The sequence below is a fragment of the Emys orbicularis genome, chromosome 8 (assembly GCF_028017835.1).
Source record: "Emys orbicularis isolate rEmyOrb1 chromosome 8, rEmyOrb1.hap1, whole genome shotgun sequence".
In the NCBI taxonomy this organism is placed as follows: domain Eukaryota; kingdom Metazoa; phylum Chordata; order Testudines; family Emydidae; genus Emys; species Emys orbicularis.
The window spans coordinates 14,498,884-14,523,849 of NC_088690.1; the positions used below are offsets into that span (position 1 = coordinate 14,498,884).

At 42.6% G+C, this 24,966-nt stretch overlaps 1 protein-coding gene across 3 annotated transcripts in view; it reads right to left on the reverse strand.

The window, feature by feature from the left end:
- DAB1 (DAB adaptor protein 1) overlaps window positions 1–24,966 on the reverse strand; it is a 168,159-nt gene that overhangs the window by 5,959 nt on the left and 137,234 nt on the right. For 2 of the 3 annotated variants that reach the window (XM_065409675.1, XM_065409674.1), the window contains exons 9-10: window positions 4,431–4,493; window positions 2,485–2,593 (exon numbers count right to left, since the gene is read on the reverse strand). In XM_065409675.1, the coding sequence (XP_065265747.1) occupies window positions 2,485–2,593; window positions 4,431–4,493 (172 nt within the window). Of the gene's footprint in view, window positions 1–2,484; window positions 2,594–4,430; window positions 4,494–8,267; window positions 8,325–24,966 lie in introns of all 3 variants that reach the window. The other variant, XM_065409673.1, reaches the window with a different exon arrangement.

Below are 24,966 nucleotides of genomic sequence, written 5' to 3' on the forward strand. Positions count from 1 at the left end.
CCCCTCCTCCTCAAATCACATGAATCCTACCCCTTCCCATAATCTAGAGAGAAAAGGTACCATGTTGGAGTGCAGTTTACCTTGAAAATCAGCTAACCTGGGTTTTGGTAGACCAAAGAGCAAAGTGAGTTCTGGAGCAGAGGACTCCTCACAAAAAATGGTACGTTGTGTAACTCTACACCACTTCTACACCAACTCCACAGAGAACAGGAGTCTGTTACAGCCCCACTAAAGAACTCTAGCTTGTTAGCTCATGCTATAGCAGCTCATGCTTTTTGCTCTGGAGGTCCCTGGTTCAATCCCCAATATGTCGGCCCAGATGGGAGCCATCAAATTTACCGTTCCAGTTCAAGCCAGGCGACGGTTAGCTCAGGGACCTGCTTGGATTGCAACTGCTCCTGTATCTCATGATAATAGAGGTTTTCTGTGATGGGGGCAGGACTCAAACCGTTAAGGGATTTGTAGAGGAAAACCAACATTTTAAATCACACCCAGAAATGGACACATGGGCTCCTTCTGAGAAGCAACCCTAAGCAAAGGAATGGCTAAATTTCAAATAGTTCATGTTTCTTAGTGGTCTTCAGGCTTGGCCCTAAGTAGAGCACTTTGCAATAATCCTATCTGAAGGTTACAAAAGTATAGATAACTGAGGCAAGGTCTATAAAAGATAAAGGCATAATCTTGCCAAATGCAGATGAAAAAGCACGCTTGGCTACTTCAACACCCAGAAGCCACTAAGCATGCATACTAGGAATTATAAAAACATACTTGAAAAATTAGAGGTATATAGTACTGTATAATAGATGCCAAAAATCTGCACTGGGTAATAGCTTATAATGAAAACCCTCTAGCTAGGGGAAAGCATTGAAGATTAAAAACTGGAGTCATTAAAACATTCTAATTTTGATTTGACCCTGCTCAGACAAAACTTCCTTGTCAAACTAATGGGAATCTTGGCTGAGAATGGACTGTATGACTAGACCTTTTGTTTGTCATTTACAATTGAAAAGAAAAAAAAAAGATGAATCCAACAGAGTTTTCAACTGTGTTTAATATAAAAGGATTTCTGAAACTCTACCCTGAAAACCTTTATTAAAGAAGAAACTAGGTGACACGCTTACGTTTTACTAATACAAAATGATGTTATATTAATACGAGACCCAAACGCTACATTAATAATTTTAATTTATTGTTAATATTTTACAATGTGGAATCTCTTTCCTCTTCTTTGTACTGGTATAGCAGTAGAAAAGAAACCTTTTCCTTGACCGATAAGTTTTCCTTACCCTGCTTTTACCTTTTATTTTTGGTTTATTTCTGGGTTTATTGTAATTCAAACTGTAAAGGAGTAAGACAGCAAAACAAAAATCATAAGCAATAGATCTTGGAATCATTTAGCTAAGGATAACAATAACACAGCTAAATATGTATTTCAGCAAATGGTTATGATGGGGAATGTGAAGTAGGACCCTCCACAACTTTGTCAGAGCAATTTCCCATGCCATAACCCCAAAACACTGCATTGTAGTTATGACCTTACTGACTAAGGGACACTGGAGGGTACTTCTTTGGAAGAAGTACATCAGAGTTTTCCATAACCAGTTGACAAACAGGATCAAAGTGCTTATCTGGTTCTATTCCATGTATCAGGTATGTTACTTTCAAGTGCCAACATAATAATGGAACATCGGTACAGCAAAAGATTACCGCTGTGTTACATTCCAGGACAGATGATGCAGTACATTATAGCACTGAAGGTGTTAACCATCTAGAAAACTACTGTTGAATGATTCAAGGCACTCCTTTTTCTCCTTCCCAAATGGGACTGAATGAGCTGTTTTTGCAATGCTCCCAGCCCCTGGCAGCCCAGAGAGCAAGACCAGAAGTCAAACCCACATCTCCTGCATGTTAGTGCAGAATATTACATAAACTCTGAATTTTGAGCACTTTGAGGAACATAGAAAAGCCTAGCTGAAATGTCACACTCTGGCTACATGGAATAGCTTTAAAAATGGTCACAAATTCTTCACGTTTCTTGCTGTGCCATCATTTACTGTATATAGTTCAGAATGTCCACTGTTATTACTGGAAATTCAAAGCTAAATAACTTTCCCTCTCCTATTACAATAGCTTATAGGTATGTAAACTATATACTTGAACTTCCAGAGACTTTTTAGTCCCAGTTCTTTTTTTACTTCATTGGGTATTAGCAAACTCAATATACTGAAGGTTCAACTTGGTACTGATTTGGATTTTCTTTTTCCTGAAGTACATTAATTGTAAGACATTACTGTAAGTAAGTACATTACTGTAAGACAGACTATATTTTCACATTTCTATAGTGGAAAACTTTTTAACCCTTATGTTTTGGATGTTGAGACATAAAACAGAACAGATACCTGAGTTCCACAGTTCAGTTGAGCTAATATTTTCAAAATGACCAACCCTAAAATTAGTCTTTAAATAACCCTATTGGGTTCTTACCTGAGGGTACAGCAGCAGTGCTAAAAGGTACAGAACCAAATGTGTCTGTAATAGCAGGAAGTGACTGGCATGAAGATGGGATAAAGGCATCACCTGGAGTTGCAGGAGTCTACAAAAATGAGACAGGAATAAAATACAATGGTGACATATCAGCTACTGTTTCTGCCATCGGGAATTGGTATGCACTGAGGTGCCACATCCCCTTTATCTCCAAAAAAAGAGAGATGCAGATGTAAAGAAGCAGCAGGAAAAAGATCAGCAGCACCATAAGACTGAAGACAACAGGAAAAGAGAGAAAAAATACAGAGCTCTTGGACCATGAAGAAAAAGAACAATATAACGTGCACAATCATATATCACGTGCAAATTTCTGACAGCACCTGTTTCTTAAGAAATAAGTCTGTGATTCTGAGGCTTAATTAACTGAGGATTGATGTAAACAATAGACAGAAAATAACATAGAAAGGATTTTAAAACAGGGTGAAATTACTGTATTACAGAAGAATGATTAAATATTGCTCCAGTTCATCAATAGGCCTAGAGCCAAAGTCCTGCATGTTAGAAGAAGCCTGGTCCCATTGTTAAAGATAAGGATTGGGAGATGGGAGATCTGAACTCTTTTCCTAGATGTGCCACAAAATTCCTTTGTTACCTTAACTGCTCAGTGCCTCGGTTTCCCCATCTGGAAAAGGAGAATATTTATATTCCCCTATGTCACAATCTGTTTTGAGGCTTAAAAATGAACTGGAAAAATTCTCTATTTCTACTTTATAATGAAGACAGCTTGTTTCAAAGGCTTCCATCTCCTTAAAATAACATACACATTTTTGTTTTTTACTTGTTTTTAGATCCTTCTTCCCTCTCTTAGCTGAAGGACTTGGATATGATCTTTGGAGGTTCCGAAGAGCCATGTCATTCAAAGCTGTAACCACATCTGATGCTCTCCTTCCCGAACAACTGAGTTTTTGACAGAGTCCCACACAGCAGATGCCTCTGCTAAACGGAAGTGATGGGAGCTGCAGCTCAGGTTACAGCCCTTTATGACATCACCATTCAGATCTCTATTTAAAAAAAAAAAAAAAAGTTTGAGGCCATCTTTGCACATCACAAACAGCAGCGTGATGGGGTGTCCATGCCACACAAGGCCCGAAGGGGTTATGGTGGCTGAGTAGGTCAATTAACTGCATTGGCTGTATCTGGAGGAGGAGCAAGGGAACAATGAGGATTAATTAAAAAGGAAGCTCAGCTGCACAGGAACAGGAGGGGCCTGTAAAAAGCCCAGTAGCGGAGAGCAGAAGGGGGCTGCAGAGAGAGAGAGAGGCTGCAGTCACTGTTAGGGTGACAGATGGCAAGGTAGGAAATAGCCCAGAGACACAGGTAAGGGACAGGACTTGATTACTTGTTGTAGAGTCCCTGGGCTGGAACCCTGTGTAGAGGGCAGGCCTGAGTTCCCCTACCAGCCATGGGGGAAGTGGCACCATTAGGGGCAGTGAAAGAGAAGACTGCGAGGGACAGCGGGTCCTGAGAGACGTTGATGCATGTGATTTCCCCGGCAGGGGAAAACCACAGTGACCTGACTGGAGGACCAAGCCATGAAGTGGGAGCAGTTGAGTCCTGAGAGAGCAAGACAGAGTGATGGAGTGCAACCGCAGGAAGAGGCGTCAGCCTGGCAGAGTTAATCCCCAGATGTGGTCAGAAGGAGATGCGCCAGCGGTGACTAGAGCACCCCGTGACAAGCAGTGATTGGAGAAAAGGATTTTTCCCTTTTTGAATATGTTTGCTTCCTAGTTCTCCTTTATTTCACCACTGTTTGAAAAAACACTTTGAAATCCTTCATATTGGAGTGCATGCTATTCACCATCCTGCATTTCTACACATGGCTACAGTAAACCTGCTTTTTACCAGCAAGGTAGAAAAAGACAGGGCAATTTCCCCTGGGTACTTACTGGGGGAGAGGTTACATCAGGAGGAGTGGACATGTCCCCAAAAAGCTCTAGTTGGGTAACAGCCTGCAAAGAGAAGAATTGAGAGAATCAAGGAAGAGGGTGCATTAGACTGTAAACAAGTAATGAACTCATATCACCTATCCAAACTAAAGCTATTTATACCTTGATTGTCCCCTCCGCTGGGATGGACTAGGCCATGGGGTTGGCTCACAAACCCAGAGGAGGCTCAAACATCTGCCCCTGGGAAACTCTTTTATGGGGGATCCACCACAGAAGGGGATAAGGCACAGAGAAAGCATCCACAATGGGGCATATTATCTTTCCACTCTTAGCTTCACTGGGCACAGGGGATATGTGTATGTCCCATTGCCACCCAACCCTTCCACTGTGGCCCCATCTCTGATCTCTCATGCCCCAGACTACAACCTCTGTGGGGTTCAGGGGAAGAGGGGCGGATGTTGCTATGGAGTTGGCTGAGACCACCGTTCCCCATGGGATGAGTGTGGCCTGCATGCGCCCTAGGGGTTGAGGGGAGACATGATTAGGCCATTACGATTGGATAGCTCTAAATTAATTTCATGCTAGAAATGTTTTACCAGGGACTCCATTTTGGTTTTGGTTTTGAAATAGATCAACCAAAGAGGTCTCTCTTACTTGGACCAAAAGGGGGAAAACCCTTTCATAACATAGAGCAGTCTCAGTGGCTGCATGAGCAAAGTATTGGCCGAAGCTCAGACTCAGCACTCACAGAGATGAATTTAGACTGGACAGAGCCACTAGTGACATGGAAACCGAAGCAATTCTGAAGAAGCCTTGCTTTGACTGTGTCTTCTATGGTACAGAAGCCAAAATAGTGTGAAACAGGTTCATAGTGATCAAGTATTTACATCTGCCATATAATATTAATGATTCCTCCTGCACTAAACTCCTAAGAAAGTATAATTTAAGTATTTTGCTCAAAAAGAGCTGCTTAAAGGTATTTAGGCACTGATCATAAGTGGGATCAGTTGTTGGAGTACTATCCTCCCAAAATTCTTTGTATATTTAATTTTTAAAGGGACTTATCAAATTTCCTGTTGTGTTGCACAAAGTCAGATTATTCCGGTATCTGTGCAGTATGAATTATTGTCCCATTATGAAACAGTCTGGGAAAACAAGATGACATGGTAAATCGATGAGTATTCAGAGTAGTGAAATTCAAACACAATTAATAGAGCTGGTTGAAATTGTTTAGGTGGGATACTTTTTTCTTTTTGTGAAATAAATTTGCTGGAAATGAAAATTTTTGTTTCTTTCTTTGTGATAAAAACATGAACCTTCCCAAACAAAAAATATGTGGTATTTGATTTTTTTTCCATTGTAAAATTGGAAAATTCCTGTGAAAATTACACCTCTACCCCGATATAACGCGACCCGATATAACACGAATTTGAATATAACGTGGTAAAGCAGTGCTCTGGGGGGGCAGGGCTGCGCACTCCGGTGGATCAAAGCAAGTTCGATATAACGCAGTTTCACCTATAACACGGTAAGATTTTTTGGCTCCCGAGGACAGCGCTATATCGGGGTAGAGGTGTACCAAAAAAAGGCAGGGGGAATTTTTGTTTCTTTAATTTTTTTCCATGGAAAATACTCACCATTTTCTGACTAGCTTTAACAATTAATTACTGGTCAAGATTCTGGAGTCAAACTGCCTTCCCCCATCAACCTTATAATTTAGACCAGGGATAGCCCCCCTTTCACCCAACCTCTGAAAAATATCAGGGTAAAATCTTTACAGTTTCATTTTAAATTAATCTCTAGACCAGTGGTTCCCAAACTTGTTCCGCTGCTTGTGCAGGGAAAGCCCCTGGCGGGTCGGGTTGGTTTGTTTACCTGCCCCGTCCGCAGGTTCGGCCGATCGCGGCTCCCAGTGGCCGCAGTTCGCTGCTCCAGGCCAATGGGAGCTGCTGGATGTACTGGCGGGCCGAGGGACATACTGGCCGCCACTTCCAGCAGCTCCCATTGGCCTGGAGCAGCGAACCACGGCCAGTGGGAGCCGCGACCGGCCGAACCTGCGGACGGGGCAGGTAAACAAACCGGCCTGGCCGGCAAGGGGCTTTCCCTGCACAAGCGGTGGAACAAGTTTGGGAACCACTGCTCTAGACGCGATAAATCGATCCCCGAATCGATGCCCGTACTCCACCTCGGCAGGAGGAGTAAGCGGAGTCGACGGGGGAGCTGCGGCGGTCGACTCACCGCCATGAGGATAGCCAGGTAAGTCGAACTAAGATACTTCGACTTCAGCTACGCGAATCTTAGTTCGAACCCCCCCGCTAGTGTAGCCCAGGTCTTTGGTACTAATAGAAGAACTATAGAACTAGTCTCTTCAAGAGATGAAGCAGATCACTCTGGTACTGTGCACAAAATTGCTAACCATTTAATCTTAGCAATGTCTAGAAAAACCTGAATGATAACGATACTCCTATTTAATCATTTCAAATGAAACTTCATGCCAACCAGGTGCCACCAATGGTTGCGGGAGTTGTACAATAGCAAAGAGTCACTTCCTTCTAAGAACTCTAAATTGCTTGTTTGAGGTTGTCCCTAAAACTTCTGTCTCTGCATCATTGTAAAGCTTCTGGCTAGAACCTCCCCCAGTCTCCTCTTGTCTGACTTCCTGCTAGCATTCTAAAGAAACCGTACATGTGCCTTCACAGATGAGACCATGTGGGTTTTCCCTGCCCACAGGGAAGGATCCTCCAAGCCTTCCTCTCCCACCATAAGGGAGAGAAAGTGAGAAGCAGAGCTGCCAGTGACTGCAAGGGGTACCAGGTAGTGAGACCGTGTCCTGCACTACCCAGGTTGTCAGCCTGGGGGGAAGAGTCTGAGTAGTGGGCGAGGGGCAGAAGTTTTGATGGAACCCTTATCCCACGATTCATATTAATCTAGCCCGATGTAGAATAATCTACATTAATGAATCTATATTAGAATGAGTCCCACAATTCATATTAATCTGGCCTAATGCAGAATAAGTACAACTGAGAATTTATCAGAATGAATCTTTTTGAACTCAAGGTTTCAGCATTTAGTTCAACAGTGGCAAGTCACATAACCTCTCTGTGACTGTCACTCTGTAGAATGGGGATAATGATAGTTTTCAAAGTGCTTTAAGGTGTGTGCACCTGTGGAAATTCATCTCAGGTAAAGCTCCAATGTGCTCACGAGAGCCTCTCTGATATCACAGTGATGGGGACTATATAAACGGATTGCTGGATAGAGCAATATTGAGTTGCCATTAATGTTTATTCTAATAAGCCCTTCTTCATGGCGACCCCAGAAAAAGAGCAATATATTGACAGTAGAGTTAGTTTTGGCATGACCGCAACTTTGTGTACAACAGATGCTAGAAAGCTATGTCAGCAAATGTAAATTCTAATTTAGTGTGAAAATAACTTTCGAGGATACTTGCTCGAACAGCAACATTTGAATCTGGATTTCAAATCCCTCAAAGTCTGGGATTGTTTGGATGAGGAGTTCTAGTTCTGGACCCTCGCTAGGGCTAAATTCTCTACTGGTCTAAATGAGTACAGTTCCTTTCACATAAATGGAGTTTCAGCCATTGGCAGAAATTTTGGCAGCTCATCTTTACCTTTCATTGGTTTTAAACAGTTTCACTTTCTGGGTCACCACACAGATGAATTTGCCAACTATATCATTGCTTTTTATATTATTCGTACTTGGCATTAGCTACATTCTGGCGTAGCTAAACCCAAATTGAGCGTTTTCAAATTGTACTAATTCTAGTGGTGATTTCATCGACATTTCCCTTTCACATTTTTAGTGTCATAACCTTACCTGAGTGACTGTAACAAGATTTTCATCAATGTCCAGCAATAAGTTTCCATTCTGCAGCTGTAAAGCATGATTTATGACAATGAAATGAATGATTTATGAAAATGACATGAGTTCTGAGCATGACAATGATAACCTCCATAATTATTGACTTCACTATGGAAATGAAAACCCTTTCAGTCTTGTAGCAAGCTGCTGTACTCACCTCAAAGATAACAAATCACATGTTTAACAATGGTGCATTTGAATGCTGCTAACATCAAGTGTAAATATACACTACACTTGCCTGTAGTACACTCTTGTACAAATGCCAGTTCTGTCGTGAATAAGGCTACATCAGTGCAGACATTAGAAATAGTTACTCTTTAAGGGATTAATAAATTTAGCTATAAAAATTCATTATGGTGCCTACTCCTGTGCCCATTGAAGTTAATGGGAATCTTTATTGGCTTTAATGGGGAAAGGAGTTGGCATTCTCAGCTATATAATTTGATAATATACACGTGGGGTAAGAAAAGGCTCTAAAAGCAAATATGCAGCAAAATACAATGTCTATTTAACTAGGTAAAACTATGGCTTTTGAAAAGTGTATTTATAAATTAATAAATGCACATCTAAGATTAGAAATACCCTTTCTATAATCTGCAAGAGAATATTTTTTAAAATGCTGGTATTAATGAATCCAAGATAAATCTAAATCTACAGGGTTGTGTGTAAATGTATATATAATGGAATACACTAAAAATCCCACTGTTAGCTATAACTATAATATCTGATCACCTGACTTAAATGTCATCAGAGAACTAAATTTCAGTGTGATAAACATAACTGTTTTAAAGTGGGAGGGGACAAACCAGAATGATTTTTGCAACATAACGAGAACTACAATAGCAAATGAATTAAAGTTTAATCTGTGATCCGTTTAAGAGTGCAAGGGGCCAGAAGATGCCATTCCAGGAAGCTGGAATAACAAAGGCCCAGGAAATGGGCTGACAGTGGAAGAGAGCAAGCAGTCCTGAGGAATTAGGAGTTGGATGTAGGGGAAACCCCAGAACACTATTCCTTTAAGGGCCTAGGATCAGGAGCCCTATCGTGTAGGATTGGACAGGACTCCCTTCTTTTCCAACCAATCAGGAGGAGCTCTTTGGAGGAGGGCAGTATATAGACTGCTTTCTCCTTCAAAATAGTGCAGACACTGGCAAGAGAAGGAGGTCAGAGCCAGAAGGCTAAACTCCAGGGAGAGACAGCCATGAGAAGCAGCCCTGTGAAGACCAGGCTGTGGCTGTGTGTGGATGGCAGAAGAGCCAGAGATAAGTGTGAACCTTTGGGCTGCAGTGATGGACTTTATTGGTGGGACAGTCTGGAAGTGTTTCTGGGCATTAAACCGGCCTCAAGTAGAAGGCAGTAGAACTTCTAAGACGCCGTGGGGAGTTTGTATGGGGCCCTGAAGAGGGAGCACACAGGGACAGCTGCTGCAAAGGGAATTCTGGTCATGAGGGACTGCTCAGGAAGTGGCAGCCCTGTTACCTGATGACAAACCCACCAGTCAGTAATTCACCGGAAGTTTAAAAATAGCCTGAGAGGGTGGTTCTCCTGTGTCTCTGATAATAAAATTCTGGCAAAAAGCAATGCCAGATGAAGAAAGTCTGACATATTATATATACAGGGCCCAATATTGTAGACTCTGTATGTGAGGAACTCCCACTGAAGTTAAGGGAAGCATGAAATCAGGCTTAGGCTATTAGCCCCAGAACCTCACTATAAATCCAGAAAGCATTCTTGATATAAAAATCGAAAGGCTTAGGCCTTGAATAAGGACCTCAGGCTTTAGCCAACAGATTATTTTTCTTGATTTTGACCATCACTTCACCTAGCCATCTCTACTAATTCTTTACAGGTTATTGAGAGTCAGATTCTGCCCTCAGCCATACTCCTGCAGCTAGCAAAACCATTTGAAAAGTAACCATACCATAGCGTGGAAGAAACACGTGTGCAGCATATAACATTAGTAATAACTTGACTGTGCTACAGTGGGACGTCCCAGAAAACAGTTTGCCCATCATGTCACTGCACATCCCCAAGTGCCCAATTATCCTGTGGCATTTGGACTGCGTCCTCCATCAGTTCACGTTCAGCATCACTTACTGTTGAGGAGAGACTTCAAAAAGGTGAAATATTAGGGCTGGTCCACACTAAGCCCCCAGTTCGAACTAAGATACGCAACTTCAGCTACGTGATTAACGTAGCTGAAGTCGAAGTATCTTAGTTCGAACTTAAAGGTACTTACCGTGGGTCCACACGCAGCAGGCAGGCTCCCCTGTCGACTCCGCCTACTTCTCTCGCAGAGCAGGATTACCAGCGTCGACGGCGAGCACTTCCGGGATCGATTTATCGCGTCTAGACAAGACGCGATAAATCGATCCCAGAAGATCGATTGCTTGCCGCCGAACCAGCGGGTAAGTATAGACGTACCCTTAGTGTCTATTAGAGCGTGGGATAGTTTTCAATAGCAACTTCTCTGGGGTTGCATTAGTGTAACTGAGGACAGAATTTGACTTATTGAGTCTTTCTTTGGTTAGACATTTCAGTACGAAAGGATTTATCCTTATCAATGAAAGTAAACAATCCTCTCCCACTCTCCCAGTAGACTATATAAAAAAAGAGAAATATGGAAAGATGCTTGGTTCCTTGATCTTTCTGTAGAATTCCTCTGTCTGTGGAGTTCTCTGTGTCATGATGTAAAAGGTGCCTTTAATTACTGGAAAAATGCATCTCGTCTTACATGAAAACACTGCCACAGCTTATTCAGCAAGGACCAGAAAAGTCAGTTGTAACCACACCGAGGTGGGCAGTGGAAATAGTATTAATCCTCATATCTTGGTGGTATTAAACCTTATAATGAAAGCTGCATCTTCCCATGTAGATGTCTGACATATGCTGTAGTCTTTTAAACATTAAATATTTAAATCTGGCTTCTTAAAGCAGGCTTTAAACCACTCCAGCTGGCAATGAAACTTCTTGTGACATTTTTCACTATTCAGTGGAAACGAGAGCGGAAGGTGTATTATTCTGGAGTTGGAACATATTTGAGAAAAGCCTACAGACTTTGACTATAGAGTTATGCAAGCGGTAGCTTTCATATACCTAAATACAAGAAAGTCACTTCTACACTTTATCTGTTGATCCAATAGGGGTTGGAAAAGTACTTTGTTGTGTTTCTTGAATTATTGCAAAGATAGAGATTTACAGCAGAAGAATTCTGCAGGGACCCCTGTATTCAGAGGGCGGTAAAACACCTTGCAAACCTTGCTATAGAAATAACAAGCCAGATACTCAACTGTTAATCAGCATAGCTCCACTGAATTCAATGGACATATGCTGATTTACAACTGCTGAGGACCTAACTGAATATTTCTGTACTTTGATTATGAAAGAGACAGGAACAGTGATGACTCAGAAATCGTGGTATAGAAACTTCAGAGGATGAAAGGAGAGGAAGTGGTCAAAAAGGATGAAAAGTGCATGGCAGCCTCATCTGAGGCTAGGTCTACACTACCCGCCTGAATCGGCGGGTAGAAATCGATCTCTTGGGGATCGACTTATCGCGTCTCGTCAGGACGCGACAATCGATCCCCGAATCGACGCGCTTACTCCACCAGCGGAGGTGGGAGTAAGCGCCGTCGACTGGGAGCCGCGGCAGTCGATTTTGCCCCTGTCCTCACAACAGGGTAAGTCGGATCTGATACGTCGAATTCAGCTACGCTATTCGCGTAGCTGAATTTGCGTATCTTAAATCGACCCCCCCCCTGTAGTGTAGATGTAGCCTTATTCTCTAATATAGAGCTCAGTGGGTTAAAATGACAGAATAAAGTACTGTAGTAAGTACGGTAATTAACCAGTAAGGAAAGTAATTAACTTTTTATTTCTTTCTCCTTTCCTCTTAGCGGGCTCTTGAGAATGTCATGAGGACTCCAAAGAGCAGAATATCAGTCAGCTAATTTAGGTCTAGCATGTGTTCTTGATAAGAGGAGAGATGCTTGATACAGCTACTTGTTTGCAAGGGTGGATGTTGAGTCTGAAGGCGTCTCTCTGTACAAGTTGTGATAAGGAACAGACCCTCTGGTTTGGAGTAAATAATTTAAAGTAGCTCTGACATTGAACTGAGGTTGCTTGACTGTGTTTCAGCAAACTTGGTATATAAAGTTCAGGAGACTGAACGGAGTGATGCAAGAAAGCCAGCAGGGCACTAGAAGAAAAGCAAAATGGAGACCAAAAAGGCAATACATAGAGGACCAATTTTTGTAAGACAGGATAAGATTCTCAGTGCCCCAGTTAAAAAGATGCTCTCCTGAAAATGCCCTGGCAAGGAATGGAACTATTCACATTCAGAAGTTAGCTAGTTACTAAAGTTCATATGGCAAGTCCCTCAGTTTGTATCTTTATGAAGTATTTATATTTTGTTAAATATATTTCAAATCAAATGCATGTTAAATATTTTAAGCTTTCAGAATTTTCAACGTTATATACACAGATGTTTCCTTAAATGGTGAGTTACTTTTGAGACTAACATCTGTAAAAGCAAAATAAATTCTTTAAGCACCCCCATTTATATTTCAGAGATGGGCATGAGCCACAATGCATGAGTCAGGCTCCAAACTTTCTCAAAACTTAAAGTGTTTGCACATCTGGGAGTTTATTTATTATTTATAACCCATTATAAAAAGCTGAGCCATGCTTGAAGTTGGGTCTGAACTTCCCCAAAGTACAGGAATGTTTGGATCTGGGATTTTGGTCCAGGCTCATCTCTAGTGAATTCATACATAGGTAAAGACTGCCATATCTTGAAGAGCACTCCATGTACCAGTTACAGTGGAGTAATTCCACATAGCATATTGTTGTTACTCCGGATTTACACGAGCGTAACTGAGGGCAGAATCTGACCTACTCTGCCGGTGCAGAATGCAGTTGCTAACCTTAGTGGAACAGGTTGCTATAAGCACTTAGGACCAGATCTTCAACTGGCATAGGTTGGCTTACCTCCACTGACTCCAACTGAGCTCCATCGATTTAAACCATATGAGAATCTGGCCAAAAGTAACTGCACTAGCTCTCTGATCACTTTCAGAGAGTGCTGATGTTTATCTTTAGTTGACTTAGTTCCTGAGAGTTTGCTTCTCTCCTTAAACCCTTTCTGCTACAGTCTCTTGTTGTGGTCCCATGGGACAAAACTCTCTTTAATGTCCAAAGGAAGGTTCTCCCACTTGAGGAGTGCTTCCTTTGGACATCTCTCACTGGGGCAGTAAACCCTAGCTTGAGCTTGGCAAGATTCAGGTCATGATGTAAGATGTATTCAGCTAAGTTAGCTTTGGCTTGAATCTCCATCTTAGACAGGGCCGGCTCTAGGATTTTTGCCGCCCAAAGCAAAAACAATTTTGGCTGCCCCCCCCCGTTTTTTAATTACCCCACCCCCACCCCCGCATTAACTCCCCCGCTTCCCTAAATCCCCAGCCCTGCCTCCTCCCCCCAGGCTCTCAAGCCTGGGAGGGAGGGGGAGCAGCGGCACGCGAAACGGCTGTTTCGCGCACCGCGGCCGCTCGGGATCTCCCCCTCCCTCCCAGGTTTGAGAGCCTGGGAGGGAGGGGGAGACGCCGAGTGGCTGCGGCGCGGGCGCCGCTTCTCCCCCTCCCTCCCAGGCTCTCAAGTCTGGGAGGGAGGGGGAGCAGCGGCACGCGAAACGGCCGCTCGGGATCTCCCCCTCCCTCCCAGGTTTGAGAGCCTGGGAGGGAGGGGGAGACTCCGAGTGGCCGCGGAACAGCTGTTTCGCACGCCAGCAGCCGCGGAGGAGAGCTAGGGCGGCCGGGGCACATTTTTAGGGGCGGCATTCTGGCGCCGAACATGCCGCCCCTAAAAATGTGCCGCCCCAAGCACCAGCTTGTTTTGCTGGTGCCTAGAGCCGGCCCTGATCTTAGAGCATGTCTACACTGCAGCGGGATAGATGTACATGTACTAGCTTTGATCAAGCTATCCTATTAACAATAGCAGTGTAGCTATGTCAGTGCAGGTGATGGGCTGGGCTAGCCATCTGAGTGCTAATCCATCGGAGACCCTAGGTAAGTACTTGGGCGGCCAGCCCATGCCAGCACAGCGACAGAATTAGATTAAACATGCTAACTTCACCAGCGCTCATGTGTGTGTATGTGAAATTAAACCTCCAGCTGCAGTGCAGATGTACCCTCAGCCAGTCGCTCTGTTCCTGCCTCCTCTGCCCTTTTGTTAGTTCACTGCGGATTGCTATTTTTAAATGGTGGTTAAAAATGCTTTTGGAAGTAAATGGTATAGCAATAAATGAGGTATGGGGTAAGTTTAAGAGTAATTGACACAGTTGGTGGGTTATTTAAGAAATGTTTGAGTATAATTATCCTCTCATTTGTTAGTATTTCATACAAAGTAGGCTTCCTCAGATAATCAAAATATGTGTATTGATTCCTTTAGGCTTATTTTATTCCATTCGATTCAAAGCTGAGTTAATTCTGAATTCCCTCTGTGCCTTAGTGTTTATTCTTGATGGAAATGCAATTTGAAAGATTCTTTCTAGGTGTTTACCTCTGATAGACTCTAGTCAGTCAAGAACCTAAAGTGGTGACTATTATATACAGTGCCTAACAACTTCTCCTTTGTTTTTAAATTTTACTCTCTATTCTTTAAAAATTCCCTTTTAAGCTATTCTACACAGAGATCTTCCCACACAGAACTAGTCTGAAACAATTATTTTATTTACCTGTTAGAAAATACAAATGGAACTAACAAGACATGTGCCTAAAATAACCCTGGCTATTTTGTATCATTACCCCTTCTCCAATTTTCTTTTTTAACGCTTTGAAGCAGACTTTTTTCCCTTTGTTTGTACAGTGACTGGCCCAATGGCACTGTGACTGGCATTTGAACACTACTGTAATTATTATTACAAACAGGACTGAGACCAAAACCTCATTTGAATTTGGGGCTTAAATCTGAATACCTTATAGCATATTCATAATGGGCTAAACAACTCCTCAAATCTGAACACCCCTGTATTGGGAGTGGCTTATGAATTTAGAAAGTGTATTAAAAATGAAGCAGGTTAAACCTGAAGAGATCTGACATTAAAGAAAGCCCATGTTAACAGGTATTACCTGTGGTCACCACATAGTTTTTCTTGTATCCTGAGCAAAACAAAAACCACACAAATAGGATGCATCAGTGAACCTCAATATTTAGCGTTTTAAACTGCTAAAATCAGTTTCTTCCTCCCCTTTTTGTATTATCAGAAGAATCCATTTTTCATTTAGAATGAGTAGTCACATCACAAATATTTAAAAAAAACAACTTGGCAAGCCCAGAAATGCCACTTAAGCAGTTAAACTAAATGTCACCACATTATTCATGGCTTTGAGAGTTGACACAGCCTGCTTGCCACTGAAATTTATATTTAATATGTACTAACAGGGGTTGATATTCACACTCTAGAAAAATGAGTGTCCTTCTTCTTTAAGTACTGTGCTAACAACACCCCGGAGAGTTCACTTTCACTGTACGCAGCCACTGGAATACAAAGAGAATTTAAAATACAATATTTCTTACCACTTACTATAGAACAGCCCCTTTTTAGTTGTAGATTTATATACTGTTGCTACACTGGTGGATGTGTACGAGAGTGTGTGCGCGCGCATATATGACAGAATTTAAATGCCAACAAACAAATGAGGTCCAATGTTTTGGTATATACTGTGGCAGATTCTGGCCTGCACCAGATTTCTGTTCAGCATAGGAAGGGAGCGGGAGGGGGAGAGAGTGTAATGGAGCTGATTCTGGCTGCTTGAGTGTCTCAGGGCTAACCTCAGCCTCAGCTCTAATTCCATTTAGAGTTACAGTCCCCTTAATAGTCTCTATGCCAGTGGAGCAGAGCTCGGACATCTTCCCTCCCCCTAAGCTGGGAATGGAAAACAGGTGAAGGGCCAGGACGCAGCACAAGCACCACAAGAGTATTTCCCGATGCAAGGGGAATTCTTGGCTGGACGATAGCATGTTTATGGCACCTGTATGGCATAAAGGGGCCACAGTGTCAGTTCTTGTGACTGTATTGTGAATACCATGACAAGCCTGTGTGGTTGCAGAGAAAAGTCTGGAAACATTAAATGAATCTAGTACCCTAAAGACTCAATCTCCCCCCACACCCTCCCCCCAAACCAGAGGCAAATAAAAAATAACCCAAAATTGATTCTTTTTAAAAACACAATTATTTTTAAGCCACTCATCGTTTTTGAACTCTAGGGGTTAGCAGTACTGGAGCTATAACCAGGCTTGAGAATCAAGTCCTTTATTTATACCTGCAATGTTGAATGCTGCATTGGGGTGATACTTTCCAAACCCTGAAGTCCATGCATGTGTAATCATATATGATAAAAAATTGAGGCTCCACATATGTCTATTCATAATAGTGTGGTATAACGGTTGTATTGGAACTTGTATGGGATGACCTGCACAAGTCTCTAATGGCTTCATCACTAAATAGTAATGCAATAAAATATGTGTAACTCAAACTGTACTCTAATACCATTTACCATGCAATGTGTAATAGATGTGGACCTGCCTTAATAATTTATGAATACTATATGAGACGTACCTGTTGAGATGGACTGTATACCTACATTGGGTTAGTGGAATGTTTATTATGCACCTATATTGCTTTAATTCAATGGCTGTTCTTACCAGGAAGATAAGAAAGATAAGAAAGAACAGCCTAGCACATACTTGAAAAGACAATGGGAAAGCTATTAGCTTTGAGGACCCTGCATCTTGTCCCCAAGGAAGTTGCAAGACTTGTTTGGCCAATGGTGCAAACAAACAGACCAAAGGGATATAAACAGTTAGGCCGTGTCTACACTGCACTTTCATCGTTAAAACTTTTGTCGCTCAGGGTGTGAAAAAAAACACTGACCAAATGACAAAAGTTTTATCGATGAAAAGTGCTGGTGTGGACAGCACTGAGATGGTGGGAGTCGCTCTTCCGTCGACTAAGTTACCGCCTCTTGTTGGGAGTGGTTTTATTTTGTCACCGGGAGAGCTCCGAGTGACAGAGTGGCTACACTGTGCACTTTACAACCGCGCGGCTGCCACTGCAGGGGCATGATTTAAAACAATGCCCTATGGGTCTTGGGGTGCCTGTAGGCAGTTTTTATCTACTAGGATCCCCAGGTGGAAGATGGGTAGACATCTGGTAAATGTAAATATAGTCTGGTTTAAGATAGTTTCCTCAGAAAAGCATTAGCTCCAAATAAACAATACTTGGCTTAAAGAAGCCTGTCGCGTCATCGAATGCCAGTGGTCATAGCTTCAGAATTGCAGGTGCTAAACCTAACTCAGATCTGCTGAGGTAATTATGGTCAATACCAGGCAACTGCAGCCCAAGGCCAGCCTGAGAATGGGAGACTTGAGTGATTCCACACCAAGAGAGGTGATGGCTCAAGGCCGGACAACGGATTAGGGAGGAGATGCACTCAAAGACACTAGGAGGGGTCAGAGATGCAGTCAGCTCAGTAACGGTGACAGCCAGCTGGTGACTTCCTTTTCCAGGACCATCCCCAGAGAGTTTAAAGGTGATATAGCTGGCTCTACACAACCCATTCCTGGGCTCCCACTTCACCTAGCATAAGGGGTAATTCTAGGGAATGCAGGGGGCAAGTCAGGAGTGCACTGAATCCTGGAAATCCTGCCAGAATGGCTTTCTTAAGCAGCTCTAATTTAAGCCAAGGGGTTGAATCAGCATCCAGGACTGGGGAAGCGCAAAAATGGAGTAATACCACCTTTGCCTCTCATCTTCATATTATGCACTGATCACAGATAAGCAACACTCCACTGCCTCATAGTCACATTGACATTCATGTAGTAGCAGAAGAATGTTACTCTTTGACAAAGTTATTTTCTATATTATTTCTTAAAGTCACAGAGAATGATACAGCTTAAAGTTTACTGCATAAAGTAAGAAAATATAACAATACCTAGGAAAACAATGCCAGGTAAACTTCTACCTCTAATTTTATGTTTCTTTGTATTGGAGTTTTTTCAGAGACTAATGCAGTGAAAATTCCATCCAGCTTCCGTAATGCAGAAACTGGATGGACGTTTGTGAATCTGCCTTTAAAGTTATCTGAATGCATAGACATTACAATGCATCAGACATTGTCATCATTTAATCCTGGAGCATCTGTACAAACACAGAGAGCACTACAGGGTCGCCATTCACTCCTGTCCATGGCTAGTTCCTCCATTAAGCCCAGCCGGGTCATGTCCTGGCATACAATGTCCTATCACATAGTCAGTGATCAGCCTCTAGGTCAAACGAACCTTGGTTGTGTTCACTTTATTTTCTTTGGCATCCTATCATCATCTACGGTATCTCCACTATTATAATCTTTCTGATTGTAGCCAATCCTCTACCCTGATTTCACTTGCTATTCTCCTTCTAACTTCATTTGTTTCAAAATCATTCCACTTGACAGCTGCCATCTTTTGAAGAACTCTCATCTCTACTGCCTCCACCCTTCTGATGTCACTTTCATTTAATGCAGCTGCTTCCAGCCCTCAGAGTGTCAGTACCCTGGTTTGATACATTTTCATTTTGGTACCAAACATGTTTTTAATCAGTCCATAATTTCTTCACTTTCTGTGCAGCAGTTGTAGCTAAGGCACATCTCCTTTTAACCTCATCCTTGATGGCAGAGCCATCCTTTGGATAGGGCAAATCGGGGCGACCGCTCCGGGCCCCGCTGGCCGGTGCAATTGGCTGTCGCGGTCGGTCCCAGGAGACATAGGTGCAGAAACTAGGGGTGCAGGCAGTGCTGCAGCACCCCCGGGGTCCCAGCTGCCACCCTTAAAAATGTTTCAGCGCCACTGTCGGAAGACAAATCCGTCACTTCCGCAGAGCCCGCCATCTTGTTGGCAGTTAGCAGAAACAGCGCCCGGCTCAGCTGCCCGCATATTGGTGCAGCGAGTCCCCCGCCTGGCCCGGAGCCCTGAGCCGCCGTGGTGCTATGACCAACCATAGCCTCGCGGTAGGTGCTGGCAACTGCCAGCAGCCCAGCATCAGGCTGGATCCGTCCCGCTAGCCCAGCTGCCAATGCAGAGCAGGGCTCCCAAACCGGCGGGGGCTGATTTGTCTGGGTCCTGCACTCCTCTAGGGACGGCTCTGCTTGATGGAACCGATGGCACTGATCAGGCTTCCTAGGTAAATAAGGTTCTACTTGTTCTACTACTTCACTGCTGCTGCTGCATTTCAGCACATTATCTATTGTCTCTTTTCCAAGATACAATAAACTCTAAGGAGACAAAGTGGTATAAGTTCAATTTGCCAAGGTTGCAAAGTGTATAAGCATTAATTCAAACATTGTCTGCCAGTTGTATGACATCACTTGCATAAACTAAGGAGCTTAACTCTAGATCATCCAATGTCATACCCTCCAATTTGTCTAACATTCTTATTGTCCAGTTTAAATACATGAAGAAAAGTGATAGTGATTCCATAGAATCACCACATCATATAATACTTTATTATTAACTTTTGCCATGATCACCACTAAAGGACCTGGCATGATCTATAATGGCCATCTGTTATATGTTGCCATTAGGATGTTAATAGGGGTATGGCTGGTAAACTATGTTCATCAGAAACGGTTACTATATGGGGAGAATTTTTTAAAGCATGAACAACTTAGCCATTCAATTAAAAATGAAAAAGTCAATGATTCTCATCTCATCTATACCAATGTAAATCACAATTAATCCAAACCAACTCCATAGAAGTCAATGGAAATAGCATGAAATTAGAATCAGGCCCGTTGTATCAAGGGGAACTAATCTCTCTTTTGGGCACACATCCTGCAAAATTCCATGTTAAAGAACAAAGCTAGGCAAGCCCAGTGACAGTGAAATGCAGTGCAAATATAAGTCCAAAATCAGCCCTTCCTTCCTTTCAGGCTATTTCCACATCACCAGATCAGTCTCTGTGCTCTCTGTTTGCTTGTTGGTTCCCTGCTGTACATGTGCTACAAGCAATGCAGGCACCGAGACTGATCAAAGGGAGTGCTGCTGGGACACACTTGAAGGTGTATGAGTAGTATCCCCATGCTGAATGCCTAAATTGAAAGTCACTGAAAGCACTAAGCTAGGAAATAAAACTTGGTAACAAAGAGCACAATATGAGACCACCATCTTAATGCTAGTGCTGTGTGGTCCTAATTATGGAGGATGCAGTCAGATCTCTGCCTGCCTCACTGTTCCTCCATTGTGTTAAATATACCACTTTTGGCAGAAATATATTTGATTTGGTGAAATTAAATTTACAATTCTGAGAGGTAAATTGCACTTGCTTGGAGGTTTATAGAAAGCGAACACAAATTAGGGCACAAGCATAGCCAAAGGAAATTCATTTGCAGATTTTAAGGGTACATCTTTTGCAATATTTGTCCAACACTACTCCCAGGTAACTTCAAGACAGGTTTCAAAGAATGAGTGCTCAACCACATTTGGTGCAAGGAAGGGATGAATCTTTACAGCAACCTTCTGAAATCTTTAGTAAGTATCGTTAGAAAATCATAGGACTAAAGCCGAGAGAGAGGAGCTGTAACCTGATTTATCTAGAGAAGCCAGATTAGAGAACCAAGAGTGAATATGACTGCAAGTGTCTATGTAGATTATCAGTGGTGCTCATTAGTCTGCTGTAGTTAAGGATCTGTGAATGTAAAGAGTAGGTATAGAAATGTTGACAGACCTTTGATTATAATCCTGTGACTGGGAATCACCGTGACATTTATATTTATCAACACACTTATTTTAGTGCCTCTTGGTGCACTATTCAATACATGTGTTTACTTCACAGCATATTCAAGGTGAGGCACGTGACTAGACAAGTGCAGAAGTGGGAAAATGTTTTAGAACGAAAATAATTTTTACAAGGTCTGGGTAGGCTGAGGAAGGATCTAGCTTTAGCAAAGAATAAATATAAGCAAAGAGCTCAAACATATTGAAATGTCAAAATCTACAATGTCAATGTAATCTTTCAATCTTGTGTTCTGGGGTAAGTAGGTTATCCCAGAATATAGGGTATATGACTTACGTATTCTAAACTCTAAATTAGATAGTAAACTCTACAGGACAGGGGCTGTGACCTTCTATGTGCCTGGCACTACCCAGGCCTGATTAGGGTCTTCAGGCAAGATCAGTAATAATATTGCTTTGTAATGGTACTTATCTCTGAAAGTAAAAACTGTGTTTCTTAGAAAATAGCTGATCCATATACTCAAAACTTTACCTTAAATCCTCTAAAAGAAATGCCAGTGTTCTTTGGTTTTGTTTTAACTGTTTCTCTAGGACACATTTGAAATTCTGAAATTACTTTATTTTAGCTCATTTTTTATGGCCAAAACTTTTTTTTTTTTTTTACTGTCACTACTTTAAAATTCATTCAACTGTACAACTATGAATTTTATACATAGCCATATATAATTTTGAAGGCTGGAAAAGTCAGGAAAAGTATCTTGTGAAATAACCTTGTAATTGAACAAACTTCTAAGAGCTCTTTCTTTGACCTCAATAACTAACATTGTCCAGTAAAGCAGGTTTCTGAACAGTGAGATAAGAAAACAGCATCATTTATAATGATGCTTTTTCTACCCAAAACTTTATCACACATCTCCAGAACATATACTCGACATGAATAGGGAAACAGAGAAAGATTACTAAAATATGCTATCGGTTACAGGATTTTGAGAATGAATGTTGGAGATGGGGAATTTATGACTTATGGACATATTCAGGGTCTGATCTTGCAAACTTAATTGTGCTGTCCGATTGGCACCAACGGGATTACTCGTACGAGTAAAGATATGCAGGATGGGGTTCTCTGTAGATAACATAAATATAGCAGTCAGAGGCTGCTCAAGACAATCTGCCATCCTAGGCAGAACATCAGCGTGCCCTCTCTCTCCTACCACACAGCATGAACCCTGTGTGCATTAATAGTTCCTTTACATAGGGGCCAGGTAGGGCCCAGTGGTCAGGAGGCGAAGCTTCCAGCAGGAGTAAAAGGAACAAAGCCCCCTACACTTGACAGTCTGCAGAGTGAAAGTAGGAGGAAAATATTGAAAATAAAACACCCCCCCCCCCCAGAGAAAGTCTGGTCCACATGGTAAACCTGACTGGGCAGGGAAGTGCCCTCCCCCATCTTCTTGGGATCCGGTATAAAGGTTTATGGGACCTAAGTGACTCCTGTAAAACTGCACCCACATGTCAAAGGGGATGCCCATGCAGACAGGAGTGACTCCCTGTGATATTCTGACCCTGCCACCTACGTCAGTTCCCCTTTTGGGATGAGAGAATAGCATGTACAGCAGTGTGCTCCTTTGTAAACAAGCTTCTCCAGGAAGACTTCCATTGGGGTCCTCCACCCTAAGAGGCCAGCAGCCCTGCCCAGCCCCACACTAGGGATCTATCCCCATGAGGACCATGTGCTGGGACTCGTGGCATGGGGCTCCACATGCCCCGCCATCCCATGTGAACCCCTCTGGGTGTCAATCCAAAGTGCATGCTAGGGTGTACAGGAATATGCATCAGGTCAGGGGAGTCCCTGACATAAGGCTGGGGGGAAGAGGGGCATGCAATACATGGGTGAAACAATGGGGGGATAATACAGAGGGACTGGAGTCTGGACATGGGGTGGGGATGGAGACCAGGACACAGACTGGAGTCTGGACAGAAGGGGTAGGAGGATGAGGATATGGGAGCAGATGAGTGGGGGTTAAAAAAAAGGGGCAGGGAGCAGATAATGGGAAAGATAGGGTGGGGGATAGGAAACAAGGGGCAGGACACTCAAGACGGGGGCCAGTGGCATGGGGGGGCAGAACCCTGGGGGATAGGAGGATTGGGGAAGGGGGAAGATGAAGCGGGAGGTAGGCTAAAACACAGGAGAAATGGGGGGCAGAAAGGCTAGGGTGGGAGCATTAGGACACATGGGGAGATGAGGGCAGGACCATGGGGTGGGCAAGGGCTGATGGAATTGGAGTGGGGCATAGCGATTGGTGAGGGCCCGAAGGACTAGGCCAGGGGCCAGATGGGGGACAGGAGGTGCCACCTACCTGGTTGCCCACCCCAGGCATGCCTCATTCTCAGGCTCTTCCAGGGAGAGGCCACTGGCGGCTGGGCCATCAGGGTGCACACCAGCTGCACGTTGCTGACGTACATAGCTTTGATCTAGCCCTTTTTTTAAAGAGGGCTAGATGAAGAAACTGTTAATGCACGTTAGGGTACGTGTGGACAGTTGGTACACGCCATTACAGGCTAGCGTATGTAGATCACACCTCAGCTTGCCATGAATCTGCTGCCTTAGGCAACTGACTAATTTGCCTATGCCTAGAGTGGCTCCTTATAGCAGTTAATTCATGCCATTGCTACTTACGTCGTGTCACTGTTTCCATAAGAAACATTAAAACACAATTTTAGGTATAAAACTAAAGATGTGCCAAAAATAAAACTACATCTGAATACTCCCAAACTGGGGGATATGAACCTTTGTTCACAATTTGTCAATGATCCATAATTTGGATTTATAATGGGCTGATCGAAATACCCTCACTTTCAGGTTGCAGGAAATCAGGATCTGAGTCCAGAAACAGAGTTTCGGGCCTGAGCCCTGGTCTAGCTAAAGACCTTCCTAAAATAAGGCAAGTGAAATCTTCCCAGTAATCTACATTTTCAGAGTAAACTGGACTTTGAAATCTTTCCCTCTTCCATTGTGTAGCAGTAATTTTATCTTGTATGACATCTATGCTAACTTTGTCAATGACGATTATAATTTCCTTATGGTACAATGCTTAATCAATTCCCGACAAATGTTCAGAATAGATGTAATCCAATTATACACTATCTCAGTCAAGTTTTTAAGATAAAAAACTTCAACCAATTGGACTGTGAACAGAAATTCATATGCCATTAAAAAACAAAACAAAATTAGAACGATTGTCCAAAGTACTACTAACATCTATTTTATACCCTAATCATCATATTGTAACAACATTACAGAATGTTTATTGAAAGACTTCCCACTCAGTTACTGCTCTCACAATAGGATATAAACTGACTGCACCGATTATAGCACCTTTGAGAAACTAAACATAGCTCACACTGGAAAACTGTCCCTGGGAGGGAAGTGTAGATAAGTGTATGGGTGTAGACAATGGCGACAGCAGGAAAGGGGAAAACACTAAATCAAACTGACTGCAAACGGCCAATGTACATGTGCTGTGTCTCTCCAAACAAAAATGCTAGAAGTAATAATAAATCTGTCTTAATGCACAGTTTGTAAAGAAATTGCAATTATTATTTTGAAAATTAGAGCCAATAGTAAATGCTGCTTTTATAAATGGTAATCATTTGTGATTTTTCTCTTACTTCTTCCAAAAATCAAAACAACTTGAACAAGGTTAAGTTTTCAGTTTATCAATTTGTCATATATTCAAATTGAGAAGATGGGTAGCATTTTATAAAGTTTGGCACTTTATGTTTCCTCCCACTGAAGATTCTGCCAAGATTTATAATTTTTATTCTATTCCAGATAAAATGGGGGCAAAAAAGCTGATTTTAATTCCCCTGATTATTCCTTAATTAGTATGTC